The sequence below is a fragment of the Trachurus japonicus genome, chromosome 22, assembly GCF_045865225.1.
Source record: "Trachurus japonicus isolate A0001 chromosome 22, Traja_1.0".
Lineage (NCBI taxonomy): Eukaryota > Metazoa > Chordata > Actinopteri > Carangiformes > Carangidae > Trachurus > Trachurus japonicus.
In genome coordinates, this window is record NC_140928.1 from 473,184 (window position 1) to 495,876 (window position 22,693).

General features: G+C 46.1%; 1 protein-coding gene across 1 annotated transcript in view; it reads left to right on the forward strand.

The window, feature by feature from the left end:
* The first annotated feature begins 3,915 nt into the window (after window positions 1–3,915).
* mgaa (MAX dimerization protein MGA a) overlaps window positions 3,916–22,693 on the forward strand; it is a 40,512-nt gene continuing 21,734 nt past the window's right edge. Inside the window, exons 1-10 of the mRNA XM_085767967.1 lie at window positions 3,916–4,056; window positions 7,334–8,503; window positions 9,362–11,183; window positions 11,665–11,836; window positions 12,361–12,462; window positions 13,110–13,238; window positions 15,374–15,496; window positions 16,086–17,044; window positions 19,386–19,665; window positions 22,094–22,218. Coding sequence (XP_085624093.1) covers window positions 7,407–8,503; window positions 9,362–11,183; window positions 11,665–11,836; window positions 12,361–12,462; window positions 13,110–13,238; window positions 15,374–15,496; window positions 16,086–17,044; window positions 19,386–19,665; window positions 22,094–22,218 — 4,809 coding nt within the window. The 5' untranslated portion in view covers window positions 3,916–4,056; window positions 7,334–7,406. The remainder of the gene's footprint in view (window positions 4,057–7,333; window positions 8,504–9,361; window positions 11,184–11,664; window positions 11,837–12,360; window positions 12,463–13,109; window positions 13,239–15,373; window positions 15,497–16,085; window positions 17,045–19,385; window positions 19,666–22,093; window positions 22,219–22,693) is intronic.

Sequence of the window (22,693 nt, forward strand, 5' to 3'; positions counted from 1 at the left end):
ATCCCTCCATTGTAAAGTTCAGCCTAACTGTCTTGACAAACTAAGTAACACAAAGTTGTCTATTAACAGGCTGTTTCCAGACAACACTGAGCCAAAACCTCCCGGTGATTCCACCAAATACGTGTAGATGTCTGGGTCAGACATTTCTGGCCACTGTGTGGAGTCATTGATCACTGTGGGAGGCTAAAGGAGCATACCGTAGATTCATTCATTGTAGTTTTTCAAGATAGCGTGAACGGTGGGTTTCAAAGAGGCTATCAAAATAATTATGAGACATAGTGCTACAAAAGAAACACAAAATAAAACATTCAAATTGATTGTTAGTTTAGTCTACGCTCCATCAAAACACAAAAAGCCACTGAGGGCAATGTAAAAATGCCGGGCGCTGCCCCTAAATTACCCAGGATGCATCAGTCATTCTCATTTGCATCAAAATGCCGCTCTGGTCTATGCTGCCCACTCAGCAGACGAAGCCCCGCCCACTCAACAGACGAAGCTCCGCCCACTCCGCAGACCAAGCCCCGCCCACTCGACAGACGAAGCCCCGCCCACTTGCACCTGATTGGACCAGCACGCCCACACACTATAGCAGATTATTGGTACGAAACAGGAAGTGATTGATTGATCTAACGGACTAACAGGTCGACGACAATCGCCTTCACCTGAACACTGGCCCTTCACAATAAAAGCCCTGAACACTGGCCCTTCACAATAAAAGCCCTGAACTCTGGCCCTTCACAATAAAAGCCCTGAACACTGGCCCTTCACAATAAAAGCCCTCACCTCAGTCATCTCAGAAACGATCAGTGGATTCATCAATGAGACAGATTTCTGATCAGTTGGTTCAACCGCCATAAGCTACCGGTCACACAGGTGCACCCTGGGTAATATGTGTGTGTGTGTGGCCTTCAGGGGCCGTTGTTCATATGTACAGCAGAAACTACTGGATAATTAATAATTGATTGAGAATTAATCTGTAACTTTGATATTTTTTTAACTGAATAGTTTGTGAATGAGACAGTTTTAATAATGAGCCGATCGATCAGGAGATTAATCAATAATAAAATGTTTTATTGTGCTTTGACCTGTACAGAAGATGAACTGTGTTTGTTGTTGTCTGGGGGGGGGGGATGACATCATCACCTGTCTGTCACACTGACCTATGACCTCACCTGGCCGTGTCACACCTGTACAGGTCACGTTGTGAGACTTGAATGAATAAAGTGTCGTATCTGTGTCACGTTGTTGTGTGACATCATCTAATAACAAACATCAACATCTGGTCTAACACCGCCGTCACCGTGGCAACAGTCCATGGAGGAAGAGGCTTCATTTACCCAGAATGCACCGAGGGAGGAGGACTCACCTGGACACGAACACCTGGATCACTGAGCGCACACACACACACAGACACACACTCTGAGCCAGCGACACAGCTTCATGTTGTGTAGAAACAGTTTATTCAGGTGTTTTTTATTTTATTTTAACCCTTTAAGTCAAACTCAGTGAACCACCTGTGATGTCATACTCAACCACCTCTGTTTCTATGGAGACGTGAGTGACGCTGCAGAACCGGTCCGGACCGGTTCAGTCCGGTCCAGAGTGAAGGACTCTGGGACTGGATCACCTGACACCTGGTCAGCTGTTAGCGCAAACATCTGGAGCAGCTGCAGGAAGCACTGATGATGTCACACACTTCAGTCCTTCAATATAAAAGACTCATGACGTCATCATGGTGATTAATATTGTTATTATTTAAGGTTTAATTAAACTTTTATTTACTGATAATGACTTTGTTTTTTTCATCATTACTGTCATCGCTCAAACGATTGATTAATAATAACTGATCATTAATAATAATAATAATAACACTTGTCCTCTGTTTGTTTTGTCTAGATTTTCAAAATAAAATTAAAATCCGTTCAGTGATTCTTCCTGTTGTTTTTATGCAGTGAACCTGCTCAGTACCAGAACCAGAACTAGTACCAGTATCAGTATCAGTACTGGTATCAATACCAGTATCAGTACTACAAGGATGTGATTGGATAAAAAAGCAGGAAATGATACGGACCTGCAGCACAACACGGCAACACACACAATGACTGATGATAATTTTGTCACTTTATATGAAAAGTGCAATATGCAATCATAGAAAACAATTAATTTAACAAGAAAAAAAAACCTCAAAAGGTGCAGATATTATCTTGTGTGTGTCTGTGTATAGCTACGTGGTGAACATCACACACTTCATTTTGATCGTTCAAAATGTCTGAGACAAAGAGATAGAAGAGACCGAACCAGAGGGTCGCATTTTGTACCCACCTCCATCAAACTTTTAAACAGCTCTGTAGATGGTGCACGCTGAGGCCTGGGGGGTGCAGTAACTCTTGTTTTTATTTTTATTTTTTTATCTGGGAGATGTGTAATAACTGATGCTTGTCTGTTTGTTTACTTTTTAATCTTTTAACCCTTAACTGGGTGTGTCATGAGTGTGTGTGTACATGTCAACTGTTATTTATGTATTCTATGTATATTGAGTCAGCTTTTTTTGCCATGCACTGAGTCCACAACAAATTTCCCCTGTGGGACATTAAAGTTTATTCTATTCTATTCTATTCTATTCTATTCTATTTTCATGTCGAAAAATCACATCCCTGGTACTAATACTAGTACTGACTCCCATGTTGTGGGAGTACTGGTATTTATCAGTACCAGTAGTACTAGTACCATAGATCACAGTATCTCCCTCCTCCTCCTCCAGCAGCTCCATCATGGCGGCGCCGCCTTCACGGTCCCGGTGACCGGTCCAATCCGGTCCAGTCCGGTCCCGTGTGTCGGTGGGTGTAACGTTAGACCAGAGGTGTAAATTAATCTCTGTTTTACGTATTTATGTTTCAGTAAAACAACTACAACTGAACCATGTAAGTTACCTACAGTCTGTGATCCAGGTTTGACCGAACCATGAAGAACCTCCGGTCTCAACAACATGGGAGTCTGAGCCGAGCCAAGATGGCGGCTGAGAAACCAGCAGTTTCTTTGACGGTAAAACATTTTTAAAACAGACACACGGACTAACGGACACCGAGCACCGGGAGCTTCAGGCTGGGTTTACCGGAGCGACACCACACCACACCGGGGGAGAAACACCGACAACAGTTCTCCGCTTCTTTATTCAAACACATCGCGCCCAACGCGGGAGAAAATCCTCCGGTACCGACGTCGTCTCCGCGGTCTCTAACGTTAACAGTTACGTTACGTGGTCACGTTAAGTTAATGCTGCGTTCAAAACAACTCGGAAGTTAAGCTGTGATTGTTGTTGTATGGTGTGAAATTGTGTTCCTCGTATGAAACAGAAATAAGGTTTAACTGTTATCAAGGCTGTAACATTATATGTGCACTCATCTGCAGCGTCTCCTCTCTCCAGAATAAACATCATTTACTGCTGCATTTTTTGTTTTTTCATATTCAGCGATGAGCCACAATAATACACCGAACTTCCTTCAGGTATCCATGGTTTTGTTTTTTCTCCCGAGTTCCTGCAGCGTGAACGCAAGTCGAAAACATTTTCGAGTTAGGAATCCCGACCTCCAAGTTGTTATGAACGCAGCATAATAAGTCACCACCGGTCCACCGACACCGAGTCACGGCGCGTTTCAACCCGACGAACTGCATCAGATTCCCGGCTTGTAGTGAGAGGACGAGCCGCTGTCTGCTCCGGTGCTCGGTCGGTGCTCTGCTCTCTCCGGTGCTCGGTGGTCTCTCCTCTCCGGTGTCGGTGTCTTCTCCTTCAGGTGTCGGTTCAAGATGGCGGCCGAGGAGGCTGCGCAGACGGATCTATGACGTCAGCAGCTGGTCCGACCGACGCCGCGTGCTGTTTTTTCCCTTTTCCCTCCTCAGTCACTCCGAGCAGAGAGAGAGAGCCGTGATGCCGCGAGGAGAGGAGGCTCAACACACACATACACACATACACACACTACACACAGACAGACACACACGGTGACGGTCGGTTGGTTGGATTCACGGAACAAAACACTCGGTGCGCTCGCGCTGCAGAAGGTAAAAAAAACAACATGTCGTGTCGTCATCACCGGAGCACGTGGCGCGGACGGTTCTGGCGTCGTGTTGTAGTGGAGCGGCCATTACCGGGCCTTTACCAGGGCCATTACCGAGCCTTTACCAGGGCCATTACCGAGCCTTTACCGGGCCTAGACCAGGCCTGCTGCTGCTGCTGCTGCTGCTGTTAGCTGCTCGGTTCGGCTGCTGCTGCACGGTGACACGCGCTTATCCACCGGCAATAGATCAATATTACTGATCCTGGGTCGGTGCCGCTCGGTAGATCCGTGTGCACGTGGAGGTTTTGGCCCGGTTTGGCCCGGTTTGGCGGTACGTACGTAGCTACGGACGGACGGACCAACATGGCGGCGGCCGCTGGTTGCAGCCCGAGTAGTAGTTGTGTTGTTATTAGATTAGTTTGTGTTGGTGTCGGTGCGAGCTGATGTTGTGTTAGACATGGACTCTAATAAAACAATGGAGGTCCAGGGGCAGAGGTTAGTCAGAGCCCCCCCAACCCCCCTCCCAGCACCACCTATCATCCCCACTTATCATTACCAAACAGTGCAGCTTGTGTGTCTTTATTGCTGTTGTTGTGTCTTGTTAATGTGGTGTAATAATAAGCAGGCGATGCTAATACGCTCCGGCCGCCATCTTTTCAAACTGATGCTACATTCAGGTAGATTACACCTGAGGTCAGAGCTGAGCCCCGTCGACCATGTTAGGAGTCAGGTAGACAACCCTTTAGTTTAGCTACTGTTGTTAGCATTGTGCGCTAACAGCATCTAAGGAACAACACCACACTGTGTTGGCGGTGGTTGTGATTTGTGTGTCAAAGCAATACAACATGTGTACAGGTAGAAGTTTCACTGTTCTGCGGTTCATTTAAAGCAGAAGTAAGCGGAATGTTTGCGTTAATATAAGTCTAATATCTAATATAAATCTTCCGACAGCAATCACTTCTATAGAGAATGTGAAGTTACGTCACGCCGCTTTGCATTGTGGGACGTTGGGCGCCATCTTTGGAGGATCGCGGATGTAAACACTTGCTCGTCTCCCAAAAAAAAGTCCCTCAAAGTCTTGAATCCAGTCCCCTTAACGGCAAAACATATCGACACCGTTAATAAGGTGTAGTTTTTCTGTGTACCGTTGTTTCTCGTTAAATTTGAGTTTATCACGATACGTTCCTCCTTCGTTTTCCTTCCCCTTCTCCATTTCTTTTTTCTTTTTGTTCGTCTTCCTCATCTCTTTTTCTTCTTGCTCGCTTTGCTCCGTTTTCCCCACAATGCAAAGCGGCGTGACGTCAGCTTCACATTCTCTATAGAGTGTTTGGTCTGAAACACGGGTCTGTCAGTCACTCTGCTCTGCTCTGAGCCCAGGAGAAAACTTTCCTTGTATCCTACAACCTTTATCCAATGAGGAGAGAGAACGGCATAAAGGGGCAGTCCTCTCTGTGTGTGCAGCCAAGGGATGCGCCTGAATGTGGTGACGTAGGGACGAGGACCAATAGATCCATGACGAGGGCGGGGACTGCTAACTCCATCTGCTGACAGGAAGTTAGACAAAACCACCGGATCGCTTACTTCTGCTTTAATTTAACAACGGTGTCCTAATGCGTATATTTAGCTAACATGCTGTTGACGAACGAACGCAGCAGACATCTTGGATTGTGAGCACGGTGGTCACTGAAGTTCCTCCAAGTTTCTGAGTTGGACTTCAGGATGCGTTTCAGATGACGTAGGCTAAATGGGAACTGGGAATATTCAACTTCAGACTTCTAATTGAACACACCAGTAGTCTGTGATGGCAGCTAGCTAACGAATCAGACACGGTTTTCAAATGGTGATAAAAGTGCTAAAATAAGTGGGCAGGGAACAAGACAGTGTGAGTTTGCCAGCTACAGGTTTCGGTCTTCTCTGCTGGGACTTAAAACGTTTCAAACAGGAAGTTTGTTTTTATATCTTTAAGCTCCATTTTCATATCCCCATCTGTAGAAACCCCCATGAGCAATTTCAGTTGATAACAGACTTTTGAAGGGACTATTTTGAGCAGTGGATTAATCCACATTCGAGTGAGTAGACAACAGAACAGATTGTTTGTGACTCACTCAGTGGAAAGATCTCAACTTGAGATTTAATTAACATGTATATTTAAGATAACACTGAATGAGCCATGGTTACATTGTAGAGGCCACATCAGTCTATACAAACAAATGAAAAAGTTAATCTTCATCTATTTAATTTATTCTATTCATCCATGTCACACAGATGTTTGATTCTGTGTGACAGATAACAAACTACGCAACGTTCACAGTTGTGTCCATTTGACATCAGTTTGTCAAAGTGGAGATCGATTGGGTCTGAAGATCCTACAACAGTCTAGTAGTAAGACTCATAATCAATCACTGGAAACGAGACTAGACTCTGGAGTATGTTTGGACGGCGCTTTTATTTATTGATGTGGTACTGCATGGAAGTGTTTTAGTTTGAAAGTTCAGTTTCTGCCCTGGCTTGTCCTGTTTGCTGTCCACATGGGCAGACTCTAACAGCGCCACCTTGGAGTTTCAGGTGGTAACGGTGGCGGACTGCTGCCTCCACCTGTGGATACTGGGTGAACAGTTGGACTGGTTTGCAGTAACTTAACTTTTAAACTTAAACACTGAAACATGGCACATTTTTCACGAGATGATCTGTACAACAGAAGCAAGCGTAGGATAGTAGATCGTACGACTGTCAGTTAGACTGTCCATATTAGGGTTAGTCCATATTGTACTGTCCATATTGTAAGACCATTAGATCATTCACTGTGTTCTTCGTCTTGGTCTTGTTAGAAATACAAATGTTCTGGAAAGAAGATAGATCTGATTTCACAGCTCAGATCTGCTTCACAAACCAAACAGAGGGTTTCAATCACTTGGGGTTGATCATTTTTCCTGACATTAGGGCTGTGTTACTCAGGATCCTTCTTTAGTTCTTTGTTGAGGGACTCTAGAGCCCACCCGGGAACGCAGGTGAATGGAATTTGTGGCTGCGATAGAAAAAAAACGCTATGCGTCATTAGGTAAATCAGCGGGTTGACCGGCCCGGGTCAATTGCAGAGTTGGTGACCCCTTCCCACTGCCGTCAGAAGCCAACTGTTAGCGAGTTTAAACAGATTTTTCGGCCAGTGGGAAAGGGGCATCAGATGTTCCAACAAGAAAGACTTCAGATGTGCATTTACAGCTTTGATGAGTTGCACAATGACAAATTATATCTAATGAAGGTTCTTCACATTTGTTTTGTAGGTGCTTCTTGAACATGGGTATGGATGTATAAAAAGTGGGAACCTCCAGTCCTTTAGATGTCTGGGACCTGCTCATGTCTTCCAAGAAGCGGAAAGGCATGGTGTTCCATCAGGCAACCACCGCTGCAGCAACACCAGCAGCCGACCAGCCACCTACGTGCTTTGTTGTTCCTAAACCAGGGAAGGCAAGCGAAGCCAGGATGGAACAAGCCACCTGTATGATGGATGAAGAGGCAGACGTGATGGGTAAACCCAACATGTGCCCATCAAAAGAAGCCATCAGGACGTCTGATGGACTTACTGCCTCGAAACATCCACCCAGTTCAAACACTCAATTAGACGTTCTGTCACCTCATAGCACCTGCAAAGGCGTCAGAGTGACGCTAGACAATAACAGCATGTGGAACGAGTTCTTCAGATGCAGGACGGAGATGATTCTAACTAAACAAGGCAGTCGGATGTTCCCTTACTGCCGCTTTCGCATCTCTGGCTTGCAGCCCTCTAGGAAGTACTCGTTGATCATGGACATTCAGCCCTTGGACAATAGTCGTTACAAGTGGACTGGCAAGAGCTGGCAAGTTGCTGGGAAAGCAGAGGGTCATGTAAAGAGTCAACCATTTGCTCATCCCGAGTCCCCGTCAACCGGCCAACACTGGATGCAGAATCCAGTGTCTTTTTACAAACTGAAGCTCACGAATAACATCTCAGACGAAGAGAACACCATCCTGCATCCGATGCATCGCTACTTGCCACGACTGCATGTTGTCCAAACTGAAAAAGCTGCTAAAGACATAAAGCTCAGTGGTCCCAGTGTTGTCACGTTCACTTTCCCACAGACTGAGTTTCTGGCCGTCACTGCTTACCAGAACACACAATTTGCTCAGCTCAAAGTCGACTACAACCCATTTTCTAAAGGACTGAAGGAGGACGGGTCCAATTCATGGGGCCTGAAGCTGAAATTGAACTCTGGCAAAGACTTGCACAAAGATGGAGGCACCCCAAACAACAAGCAACATCCTGTGAAGAAGAACTTGAAGTCTTTGCTCGCAAATCACAAACCTAGAAGCTCTAGAAGTGCAACCTCTAACCCTTCGGTGTCTGTAGACCTCCAGAAAGATTCCCCCACCAACAAAGATCAGTCGGCTGCCAAGGATCCTGAGGAGAGTTTGTGGTAAGAGTTCCACTTTGATAGAGAACGCGATGTACATCTCAAATTTTCTGTGCCAAACATCAGGGTTGTAGAGAGAGTTCAAGATTCAAGACTGGCTTCTTGAAATAGTTAATCTGCATAATCTAGAACACATCATTATATTGTAATGAACCTTATGACATGGTGGTCAGCTGCTGCATCTCTTGTGCTTCCTTCCTTTACTCTTCACGTGTTAAGCCTGTACACTCTGCTTTGCTTTCACATGGGATTGTTTCAATGTTTCTCCTGTTAGATTTTATAGATGTCTATCTTTGCCTTTACCTTATGCACGTATACAGGCTGTATGCTTGCAGGGTTATTATTTAACATTTACTTTACATAACACATTTTAATTGGACTTTCACCTACTCATGTTGCCATATTGTTGGTGTAGAACAAAGTAGCACTTTTACCAAATGGTGTTTCTGGTTTAGTAGCTTGGTGAAGTTGCATCTTTTTGAACGGGGAAGTTGTTTATTGCTGCAATTGCAAATGCATTTGTTTGAAGAGACTTGCATAGTTGATGTGGGGTGAACAGCTCAGCTGCTCAGGTTGCACCCACACTACTTTGTTTAGTTTTTTAAAACTTGCCTCCTTTTCTATGTTTCCATCTCCTGTCCAACATGGCTCCAGAGTTTAGGTGTTCAGTGTAGACGGTGGTTATAGGATGTGTGTTAGTGTGGCTGGATATAATTTCTGATTGTGGAGCTTAATTTTCAGAGCGATGATTTTGTTCTTCATGTTCATCAGTATTGAATATTTGCATGTAATTTATGCAGTACATCATAACATAACATCAACGTCACTAATGTGATGTGTTTATTCTTTGATTTCCTTCAGCAACAGCAGTTCACGTCCAGCTCAGAAGTTATTTTCTGAGCTCATACGGGAGGCTCATGTTTCACTGCACCGATGTAACCTGGACCAGCTGAACATCAATCACAGCACCGAGCTACTTAACACTAAAACCACAGCTTTGAGCAGCAGAAAAGATGTGCGCCAGAAAGACAGCACATGTGATAAAGCTCACAGTAAAAGCGAAGCTAAAAGCTCATCTGCGAAGAGGAGTGAAGCACCTTTAACAAAGAGGAAAAGTGAGCGCAACAAGGGCATTTTGAATTCCCTGGACTCTAAGGACAATGTACGGACACATTCCTCTGAGGTTGGTAATGTTGCTGCTCCAGTGGTGGACTCAGACCACCCCCCTAAACCCGAGGCTCAAACAGAGGTAAGTGTAAAGCAGCATAAGCGACCAGCGCCGCTACCTCTGCCAGCCCTCGCTCTTTTTCTGAAGCAGCATTCAACAAAATCGAAAAAGGTCAAAAACAAGCCAGACTCTACTCCCACAAAACTCCCATCCCAACCTCTGCCGGGATCACAGAGTCCTGCTGCAGCCTCTGAGCCTCTGTCCCCCGGTCTCTCCAGCAGTGGAGCCGGTGGCATCGTGAAATCATACAGCCAGACATCCAGGCCGCCAGCAGACATCGATCCCGTTGAGATGGTGTTGAATGTCACTGGACAGGCAGGAGAAGCATCCTTCCAGCCTTCCAGTCCAGCCTGTCTAGATACGGTCCTTACTCCAAGAACTGACGATTGCCCGGTCCCCATTTCAGTTACTGAAAGCACAGCAGCACCAGATGTTACTCTAAGTTTACCCAACTCAGATCAGCCATACTGTTCCCTTGGTACATCCACCATTTCCTCAACTCTTGCTACCTCATCCTCATCTCCCGTTTTGTCTCTTCCCCTTGACACAGTATTTCCTGTACTGAACTCACCACAAATGCCAACTGTCGCTGAGTCCTCCACACTACCTTCTGACACTCCTACCATGAAGTCTCATAGTTTACTCCCCAACCCAGAGTGTTGTTCTTTTGGCTTTGTGCCTTTGTCACCCGCATGCTCTCCCGAACCGCTACCCCCGCTCCCTGACTCGTTGGCGTTAGAGCTCAACTGCAGTACACCTGAACGAACTCCAAAGGACATGAGTCCAGAAGACATACCGCCCAGTGATCATTCTGCCGCATCTGTATTTAAATGGCACACAGTGTTACCTCCGCCTGAGCCCTACATAGATGACTCGTTTGCAACATTTCAGAGCACATCACAGACACTCCCTTTAGCATCCATCACCTCGCCTCTGTTGCCTTCCCCGACTCCCTCCCAGCCAGAACCACAGTCTTTACATCCTTCCACAGCGGCGACTCCTCCTCATGGTCCTCCTCTATCATTTCAAGAGAACGAACAGTCTTTACCCTTCCCTGCAGAACTCTCCCCGCTCGCGCTCCAGCTGTCCTTGTCTCCGACCTTTTCTTCATTGGATGGAGACGCGTTATCGCCCCCGCCTTCAATCGCGGACCTTGTGCACTTTTTCTCCACCGATGGAGACCTTGGGATGGGGGTGGAGGACTTCCCAAACACTGACGCAGTAGCTGTTACATCCCCACCTCCTATGATGACAGAAGAGCCGACTGCACCGGAGCCCTGTCCGGAGGTGCAGCTGGCCCAACCCAGCAAACCCTGCAAGCGCAAGAAGAAGTCCCGTCGCCAGAAGCTTCCCCAGACGACTGCGGATCACCCGATTGATGAATCCATCTACGTTAAGATGCAGCCGAACCTGGAGGAAGTGGAGGAGCAGTTATTTATCTCATTCACGTCAAAGGTAAATCTGAAGTTACTGCATTCCAAAGATTTGTCCACAAGACAGCATTTCTTTTAAAGAGGAACTATGCAGGATTTGTAGCTTAACCATTCTATATATTTTTTTACCTTAACTAAACAGCTTTGGAGTAATTGTGATGGTTTAATAAATGGCTTAACTTGTTAAGGGGGAGATTGGAGGCTCTTTACCTTCCATTGCCGGTCACTTATTGCATCTCTTGATTGGGTCCGGGCAACCTTTTTCTTTTCTTTTTCGACCCGTAACTTACCCAGAATTCACTGCACCACAGCCCCAACAGAACATGATCGGGAGCTAAAGTGCTGTAGCTATGCTTACAGATGAGATTGGAGTAAGAACTTGAGGAGCCAAACAGGTGTATTGATGACGTTGGCTGGCAGTCTCTCCTGTAGGGGGCAGCAGCTCGACTGTCGGTAACATCGTGTCTGTTTTAGGTCATTAAAAAACAAACCTCGTATTTCAGGAGGCCCTCAAACTTCATCTTGTCGACTCCTCTGAAGAAACGGTCACACAACCTCAGACGACACCCGAAGGTCACCTGACACAACCTCAGACGACACCCGAAGGTCACCTGACACAACCTCAGACGACACCTGAAGGTCACCTGACACAGTCTACGGAAACATCAGACAACGGTTCATCATGTTTTTCTTGGTCATCTAGTAACAGTTAGACCATGGCATGTAGGCCTACTATGTATGTGTTGGATCCCATATTTGAGTTTAATCTGAGTGTGTCGGGGACATAGTTAGCCTAGCTTAGCATAAAGACTGGTATCAGGGGGAAACTGTGTTCTTAAGCGGGTAAGAACAGCAACTTTAAAGCTGACACACAAGCTTAACAAAAGTGAATAGCAAACATGATCTCCGAATTTGAATGGGGGCTAATATCGCGGCTATTATGCTACGTTCAGCTAGCATTACATGTGATAAATCATAAGTTTACCTGTAACGAAGGTTATGCTATAGCCGTCCCCTACGTTCATGGTGCTATCCAGCTGACCAAAGAGCTCAGTACTGTTAGATAGATAGATAGATAGATAGATAGATAGATAGATAGATAGATAGATAGATAGATACTTTATTTATTCCGAAGGGATAAATACTGTTTGTTTGGAGTGAGATATGAGATGTGAGTCTAACTGAGTGTTGTTGTCCAGCAGAGAGTCTGGAGCAGAGGATCGGCGCCTGTGAGAAGATCCTCCTCAGAGACCTGAAGCTGATGAAGCACCGACAGGTCATCCACCCGGTGCTGCAGGAAGGTTCGTGTCAGAGCTTTGTTTCCTGCTGATGTCATCTCTATCTATGTCTGCCACAAATAAAGAGAAGAGAGAATCAGATTTTAAAGGGACAACGAGGAGTTTTGTAGAAGTGAAGTGTTTCCTCACTACATTAATGAGCCTCCGCACCGTGAAATTCTTTGACCGGTGCAAGACAGACTCATGTTTTCATTCATCAAGAATTAAAGTCAGAGGTTGGAAGACGATCACATACCGTCGTAGTTCCCACCATAAACGGAGATTCATACGGCGGCGTTATTCTCATGACTCGCCACGAAACCGAAAGTAAAGAAACGCTGGTCGGCTCGCCCAGCATTTCCACCACCACTAATAATAACAAAATAACCATAGAGACAAAACCATATATTTATCTAAAATGGGCCCATTAACAAGTGGTAACGTAGATTCATCCACATTAATATCAGACTTTTTTTATCGTCGCGGAATTTTTCGTTCTGCCGATGGAGAAACTCCTCATTGTCCCTTTAAAACTCAGGATGAAATCAAGTCAAATTTAAAGTATAATGATGTTAAAATGTCCCAAATGCTGCAATTCACAAAAACAATGATGTGTGTGAAGGAACATCTAACGGAGTGTGTGTGTTGCTGTCCTTGTCCTTGAACCTCAGTGGGTCTGAAGATGACCCTGCTGGACTCGACGCAGGCCATCGACCTGCAGTACCTCGGGGTGCGTCTGCCCATCCCCCCTCCCGGGGAGACTCTGGAGCCGCCGACTCCGGAGCTGCTCCCGACCCCAGGTTCGTACCTCAGCGTCACTCTTTATGTTTTTAAAGCAGAAGTAAGCGATCCGGTGGTTTTGGCTAATGCTGCGTTCCAGGCAGGCTTTTGAAACCGTAAATTACAGCTTCATGTCACAACTTACGACTTTGTAGCGTTCCAGGCAACCCACTCGTGTTTCTCCGACCTGTTTTACCTGTGAAAGTCACTATAACGGCCACTCGTAACTAGGGCTGCAACTAACGATTATTTTGATAATCGATTAATCTGTCGATTATTTCTTCGATTAATCGATTAATCGGATAAAAAAAAAAAGGCACAAATTTGATTTACATTGTACGGAAGAGAAGAATGAGAGGAGGAGTTGTTTCTCAGTTTGATCCAGCATGTCACTGGTATCATTTATTTCTTTCTCCCTAACTTTATTCAAAAACAGAATGTTATTCCAAATGGACAATATTAGTGCAAAAAATTGCACAAATAAGTTTTTTTTTAAGTTAGTTGAACGGCCCAGAGCTGTTAAACTAATAATACATTAAAAAATAATAATAGACAAAATTCATTAGGGCACTGCCTGATTTGCTTACAAGTGGAAGTCTGCAGCATGTTTACATCCAGAGGAAAATTCTGATCAACCCTGAAAGTTGATCATTCACCGGATCAACCGACAACAACCTGACGTTACTCCGACAGTTTTCAGTTTGGCTCACAGCCGCTTCCCCGACCGGCCCACGTAATCACACCGTGATAAACATCAGTCACCGCGGGGGGACAGGCTGCTGGACCCTCCGGTCACACACACACACAGCAGCGATCTGATGTAAACATCGGTATTAACTGTAATAGCGCCCATCACTATAAAATAAAACGGGTAAATGATGATCAAATCTCTAATCTGAGTCCTCCACACACCGAGCTCTGAGCAGAGGAACAGCTGATCAAACCTCAAAGGAATATTTCTTACCTTTACTCCAGGTGTCCAAATCAGTCAGCAGCAGCAGTCATCAAACTCCAACAGTTTTATAATCCATATTATTCTCGTTTGCATCGCGTTCCTCGCGGCCAGCTGTTTCATTCATTTACATTGTGTGGAAAAAAAGAAAAACGTTTTAGCTAACGTTAGCGTTAGCTTTAGCGTTAGCTTTAGCGTTAGCTTCAGCTCCTGACAGGAGGCTGACAGAGGAGACAGTGAAGCCTCTCTGCTGCCGGTACCGAGTCCAGAGGTCCAGACAGTCCGTGACCATGTCCGTGACACACCGCGTCCGAGCCGCGCGGACCGTGTCCGTGTGGGAGTAACGTTGGACCGGGAGTAAACAACGCGGTGGAACCGGACAACACAGGTCCGGTTGATCAGAAACACGGCTGTTGCCGCGCTAAAAACAGGTCTTTTTTTTTACATGATGCAAATGAATGAAACAGGCTGGCCGCCAGGAACGCGATCACGGAAATAATATGAGTGGATTATTGGAGCTGGATGACTGCTGCTGCTGGACAAGGGTAAAGATAAGAAATATTTAATTTTTTTCCCTGGCTCTGGGCCAAGTTAATCGCTACCCAACGAATCGATAATCAAATTCGTTGCCAACGAATTTAATAATCGATTTTTATCGATTTTATCGATTCGTTGTTGCAGCCCTACTCGTAACTTCTGACCCGTGAACTCGTACCAGATCGAACTAGTACGACTTCACAGGTCGGAAAAACACCAGTTACGAGTTTCCTTGAACGCACCATAACTTCCTGTCAGCAGATGGAGTTAGCAGCCCCCGCCCTCGTCATGGATCTATTGGTCCTCGTCCCTACGTCACCACATTCAGGCGCATCCCTTGGCTGCACACACAGAGAGGACTGCCCCTTTATGCCGTTCTCTCTCCTCATTGGATAAAGGTTGTAGGATACAAGGAAAGTTTTCTCCTGGGCTCAGAGCAGAGCAGAGTGACTGACAGACCCGTGTTTCAGACCAAACACTCTATAGAAGTGATTGCTGTCGGAAGATACAACTATTTAAGACTTAGATTAACACAAATATATCGCTTACTTCTGCTTTAAGTAGAATGATATATTAAATACGTTTCCCACTGTAGCTAGAGGAGGTGGAGGAGCCTCCTCCTGCACCGGACCGATGCTGACTCGTCGTTGTTTTTCTCTCCTTCAGGTGCTTCGTCTGCATTTGTTTCCAGAACTGGAAAAACCACAGACGTGACTCAGATTAAAGGTTGGAGAGACAAGTTCAGTCCACCAGAGGCTCCACCCACTTCCTCCGTGGCTGCACCTGAAGGTAACTATCACTATGTGATGTCATCATGGTCTCTGGTTTCTGCTGAAATGACTTAAAGGATGTCTGAGATCTGGAGTAAAGAGTTACACTGCAAAAACTCTACATCTTTCCAAGAATATTTGTCTTATTTCTTGTCAGAATGTCTAATTTCTAGTCAAAACTAATCTCTTTCCACTTAAAATAAGACTCATCACCTAAAAATTAACTTGTTTTTAGATCATTTTCACTTGTTTCAAACACATTTTTTCTTGAAATAAGTCGAAAAATCTGCCAGTGAAAGCAAGTTTTTTGTGCTTGTAATAAGAAAGAAAAACTTGCTCCACTGTCAGATTTTTCTACTTATTTCAAGTGAAAATCTGCTTGAAAGAAGTTAAAAAGTGTCTAAAAACAAGCTACTTTTAATGTGATGAGTCTGATTTTAAGTAGAATGAGATTAGTTTTGACTAAAAATGACATTTTGACTAGAAATAAGACAAATATTCTTGGTAAGATTTTGAGTTTTTGCAGTGTAGGAGGTCTGAGTCCTGGAGTAAAGAGTCAGGAGGTCTGAGACTAAGTGGTCTTGTTGTGTTGTGTTGTCGTCTTGCAGCCGGTCCCAGTCCAGACGTGCAGCAGAAGAAGAACCTGTCTGCGTTCTGCAGCGACATGCTGGACGAGTACCTGGAGAACGAGGGGAAGCTGATCGACGAGCGCGCGGCGAGTTTCTCTCAGCCGGCCGTGGAGCCGCTGGTGTACGAGCTGCCGACCCGCAGCTGCAGCTACGTGCGGACGCTGGACAGCGTCCTGAAGAAGCACGACGCCGGCGGCCCCCCCGCCTCGGACCTCATCTCTGGCTTCGTGCCCCCGTCCAAGAGGCCGAAGCTGCCGAAGCCGTCGCAGCCGACCTTCAGGGAGACGAAGACCTTCAGGAAGGCCGAGAAGAAACGGAGAGGTCCCAAACCCAGACTCAGACTAGAACCAGCTGCTGCTCCGGAGCCTCGTCCAGCTGAACCACCGCTGCTCCCCGATCCGCCTGCAGCTCCGAGCCCAGCGCCCCCCCCCTCAAAGATCTCCCGGCTTCTGTCTGAGCATCACAAGTCCAAGAGAAACCAACTGGAACATCACAAGTCCAAGAGGAACCAACTGGAACATCACAAGTCCAAGAGGAACCAACTGGAACATCACAAGTCCAAGAGGAACCACCTGCAGCAGCGACCGGACCGCTCGGAGCCTCTGAGCCTCCACGACGCCTTCAAGAGGAGGAGGAAACTCAAACCTAAGACCGTGTCCCAGACCCTCAGCGTCGCCGCGCCAATGCCACTACTGCCGCCGCTCCCCCGGGGGGACGGCGCCGAGGACCTGGCGCCGCTGGAGTCGGACTCGGAGCTGGGGGGCGGGGCCGAGCAGCAGAGCGGCGCCGGCGGCCACAAGGACAGAGGAGCAGCGATGACCAGAGCGCTGCTGAGGCAGAAAGACCTCGAGGACGGGGTGGTCTGGGAGGGACGAGCCAGGACCGCCATCTCCACGGAGCGGGCCGCCATCGCTCTGAGCTCGCTGTTCACGCTGATGGTAGGTCACACACACCTTACTGAGAGGTCACATGCTTATTTATCAGTGCAAGTTTAAATTAAAGCAGAAGTCAGGTGAATGTTTGTGTTAATCTAAGTCTTAAATAGTTGTATCTTCCGACAGCAATCACTTCTATAGAGTGTTTGGTCTGAAACACGGGTCTGTCAGTCACTCTGCTCTGAGCCCAGGAGAAAACTTTCCTTGTATCCTACAACCTTTATCCAATGAGGAGAGAGAACGGCATAAAGGGGCAGTCCTCTCTGTGTGTGCAGCCAAGGGATGCGCCTGAATGTGGTGACGTAGGGACTAGGGGTGCAACGGTACAGGTAGCCCACGGTACAATACGTACCTCGGTTTTTGGCCACGGTTCTCGGTACGGTTTCGGTATGTGTTTTGTGCAGAGAACTTTTTTTTTCTCCCAAAATAATGTTTATAATTTATAATATTTCTAATATAGCTCTCCTCTCTCTCTATCTCTCTCTCTCACACACACACACACACACACACACACCTGAACTGTCTGTGAACAGCCCCTAGCTCCTCCCTCTGCACACTCCTTTAGTCTTTCAGTAGGTGAACACTCTGAAGCCACTTTCAAACAGAGATGGAGCTATATTGCCGTCACTATGCTGCAGCCACAGTCTCTCACTGGGAAAGAAGGAGTTAGTCTAATGTGTTTTTTTAAACAGCCTTTCACCACCTCTCATCCCTGTCAGTCAACTCCTGCTCGACCTCGGTCTCTCTATCACGCGCGGACACGCGGGCACGCGGATACGCGACCACACACGTGCAGTGTGCATGGACAGAGTCCTGCTGGAACTCTAATAAAAGCTAAATGTGCTAAATCGCGCTAACAACTTATTAATTTCCCCCGCGATTTCGATCAGCGACCGCTCGTGCTGCCGCCTGTTTGTTTTTTTTCCCCTCTTCTGTGTGTGAGCTGCACTTTCAGTTGCAGGGGGGGAGTCACTGTGAGTGTGTGGAGGCTCAACAGTGATTGGACATCGACTCGCGGGGGCGGGCTTTCGCCTTAAACGGCCAGGCACACACATACACGGCACAGCTGCCTGTAAAGCAGTAAGAGCTGATGGACGCTGAATCTGAAATACCGCGGTCCAAGAGCGTATTGCACCGTGCAGGCCGTACCGAACGGTTCGGTATTTTACCGAGAACCGTTGCATCCCTAGTAGGGACGAGGACCAATAGATCCATGACGAGGGCGGGGGCTGCTAACTCCATCGGCTGACAAGACGTTATGGTGCGTTCAAGGCAACTTGTAACTGGTGTTTTTCCGACCTGTGAAGTGGTACCAGTTCGATCTGGTACGAGTTCACGGGTCAGAAGTTACGAGTGGCCGTTGTAGTGACTTTCACAGGTAAAACAGGTCGGAGAAACACGAGTGGGTTGCCTGGAACGCTACAAAGTCGTAAGTCGTGACTTGAAGCTGTAATTTACGGTTTCAAAAGCCTGCCTGGAACGCAGCATTAGCCAAAACCACCGGATCGCTTACTTCTGCTTTAACACTTAAAGGGACATTGTGTAACTTCTCCTGTTATCTCTCCATGAAAATTGATTATTTGGTTCTTCAGTCTGTTTTTCATGAATCAACAAAGTGAAGTGTTCCTTTCAGCTCTGAATGAGCCGTTTATATCATTCATATCTCCATGGAGCGGGTAAGCTCGGTGCTGGCTGCCATGTGGTGTTGCCATGGTGACGGTAGGAAACCACGGAAACTCAGCGGAGACACCGGAGCTGTCGGCTCAGGTCACCGCGGTAACGCAGTGAGGAGGAACGGAGCGTTACACTGATGCTGCATTCACCTGCAGTCGGGCAGACGGCCGTCGCTAACAAACCAGATGTCGTTTTAGTCACAGAAGTCCAGAGAAAGACGGTAAAACAATACCACATCGCCATGACAACATGTTGTCACGTGTATTGTTTTGCCTCGTGCTGACGGACCACTTGTTTACATAGAGGCTTGTTTATGCCGTTACTCTGCCGTCTGCCCAATTTCACCTGAATGCAGCAGGAAAAATATACAACCACAACGCTAGATGGAGGAATTCACACACAATGGACTTTTAACCTACTTAAAACATCACATTTCATGCAGATAAATCAGCAAATATTTTTCTCATGACACAATTCAATCGGATCACGGAATAAAACTTTGACTCCCGTTCACCTACATGGAGACTTTTTCCGAATTGAGTTCCCATGGCGACGCTACTTCCTGCTTCCGCTTAGGCTCTCTATAACACATCCAGATAATTATCCATCCAGATAATAACCCTGTTAATCGCTCCGTCCCTCCCTGTCCCCTCTGCCCCCCCCCCCTCAGGGCTTCGTCAGTGAGAACCCCACCGCCCCCATCCAGCTGGTGCGGCGGCGTGCCCCCCCCTGCCTGAAGGAGAGCTGCCGTCTGGGCTGCGTGTGCTGCAGCCTGGCCGCGTCGCGCCGCCCGGCCCACTGCGGCCGCGCCGGCTGCATGTTCGGCTGCAGCTGCCTCAAGCAGAAGGTGGTGCTGCTGAAGAACCTGGACGGGTCCGACTCCAGCCCCTCCCACCACGCACACCCCCACAAGAAGAGGAGGAGGAGGAGGAGGATGAAGATGGCCTACGGTGAGTGCACACGTTGTGTTGTGTTGTACAGTTTCTTCTTCTCGTAGCCCGATGTTGGGTAAAAACATGAAATGAAGATGAAAAAAGTCTGCATTTATTTACATGATGTTTCGAGACATCATGTAAATAAATCTATTTTTGCATTGGAGCTCTTTTTGGTGTTGCAGACTTTTTTCATCTTCTTCCAATCGCTAAAACACAATTTTTCAAACTAGACTGGTTTTATCAAAATACTGAACATAACTCACTAAACCACACATAACACCCAGACTGCAGACTACACCTCATACATCCTGCAACACGAAGCACTGCAACCAGAACTACATAGCATTACCAAACAGCTCACTCTTCACACACTGTTGGACAGAATGAAAAACACTCTCATCTTCAGCTTTGTCATAAAACTACAATAGTTCAAACTGTAGAGAATTCTTCAGATTGTTCACATGCACAGAAACATTTACAGATACACACACACACGCTGTTGAAACATTTATCTTTTTATTTTTCACCAAACAAGTCAGTGCAACATATGCACAGTAGATTTATATTTATATATAACTATATATCTTTACCTTGGAGTGAAGAAGAATATGCTCACAGAAAAAAGAAAATGTGCAGAAAAAATATAGAAAAACTCTTCCTCTTCCTCTCTCTGCATCGTCTTCCATTGTTGACATCAGCTCATGTAGAGTCATTCTGAACGGCAGCGTTGTGACAAACATGTGACTTCATGTCAGGGTGTCGTGTCTCATGCAGAGAAATGTGTTCAGTGACATTTTGAGTTGAAAGATGTGTATAGGGTTGTGGAGACTGGAGGTTTAGAGGTTTAGCTCTGTGTCAGGTTAGTGAGTTCAACTGGAAGAGACTGTAGGAGGTGGAGCAGAGTGCGAATTATACAATGACAATAGGGGGGGTCAACATTTTACACAGCGCGCAGTACAGCGCAGGCGTGTGCTTGAGTTAACAGAAGTCTTACAGTATCTTGCTTGTTCAATGAAATGTCTACAGTCTGTAGATGATGACAAACCAAATTTTACACAATTTTACAGTTCATGCGGCACATAATGTACCACACAAACAATTTTTGTAGTCACCAACAAAATATTCTAGATCTAAACTGCCGAAATTCAGACCCATGCACACACACACCCTAGCAAAGACAATGAAATGGTTTAGTCCACTAGGGGGGTCTGAAATTTTACTACAAGCATCTTCCTGGCATGACTATGGAAATACTGTATATTGTAGTATTTATGATTACTAATAACAGTTAAAGTGAAACTAACACATTATATTGTTCTACATGTCCATTACACACTGAATGAAACATCCCATGTCTTTATTTATTCACTTTGTTTTAATAGTAATAATTATGACTAACAATCAGTGAAGACCTCAAATTCAGTATCTCCAAAATTTAAATTTTAAAGCATTTTTAATATAGAAATGTTGGCCTTCTGAAAACTATGGCCATCTATAATCAATCAATCAATACTTGGTTGGGGTTGAACTACTGGAAAATGACTTTTCCATGATATTGTAATGTAATCATTTGTTAATGGTGAGCACCCCCCCCCCCCCACGCCAGACAATTCCTCTCTTTTTTGGTCCTGAGCCGTTTGCATCCCTGTAATAAGAAAGATACATGTTTCAACCCCCCCTATCTGTTATTTGTACCTCTTTTAGGGGGGTTGAAGTCGTAATTAGGGGGGTCAAACCCCCCCCAAACCCCCCTGTAATTCGCACTATGAGGTGGAGGATCATGGGAAGTGTAGTTCTCTCTGTCTCTGAGCCTCGTCAGTGTGACAGTGTTGTCACCACCCGATTTGTGACAGCTACGTACGGCAACTCCACTTGGTTGAAGTGACTTAGGATCACTGCCCTGTGTGGTCGCCAGAGACGCTTTATCTTTTTATTCATTAGTGATGTAACTGAGGGTTGGTTGTGGTGGTTTGGATCTGGATGCTCAGAAAACAGGAACAGAGGTAGAGACTTTTAGTGTTTACTCTCGTCTTTTCTCGCCGGTCTCATCACTATGACAACCACAAACAATCACAGCTACCACAACACGGCTGTCTTATGACGGACGTCCGTGTTTTTTTTTTATTTAAAAAAAAAATCATTTTCACATTTTCACAGCACCGTATTTTAAATGTACAGAACTTGAAGCAGACTTCCGCTTGTACACAAATCGGGCAGCGCCCAGATGAAGTTTGTCCAAGTGGAGTTGCCGTAGACAGCGGTCAAAGATGGCGGCCGGTTCGCGCATGCGCAGACCAGTATTTACACAAATCGGGCAGCGATGCAAATCGGGTAGTGACAGGTGTCATGGAGCCGTGGTCATGTGACCTCACCTCTCACTTCCTGTCTGTCTATGTGTTAACCTGTCTGTCTCTAACCTGTCTGTCTTCCTGTCTGTCTCTAGTCCTGAAGGAAGCCGACAGCGTCTCTCAGCCGGCTGAGCGGGTCCGGGTCCTGTGGAGGAGGGGGTGCGCCGGAGACCCAGACCCAGAACCGATCCACGTCCCCAAGACCGTCGCCACCGCCACCGTAAGACTGACACACACAAAGACTGACACACACACTCTGTAATGTTGCTTAAATTTCCTGAATTTTCCTCTTTTCAGTTCTTGCCCGCTCCAAGGAATCCTGGGAAAAACCATTAGGATACGTTTAAATCCAGATTTACATGTTTATTTATGAATAAATTCAACAACACAACAACTGTGTTAAATGTTGTAACTTGATGAGAACAAGTGTGAGACAAGTTCCTCCTCAGTAACAGTCACAGTGAAGCAGTTGGACCTGAATCCTCATCACAGCGTCTGACAGAGTCATTACACACACACTTTATAAAGACACACACACACAACTTCAGACCACTTTAATAACAATAAGTATGGAGCTAAAACACGGCCATGAGGCAAAACTGAAAGAAAAAATGTTGAAAGCTTGAAACCCCGTGTTTGAAAGCGTATAAAAGATTTGAAACTTCTGAACTAAGTTTTGAAAGGCTGAAATAAAA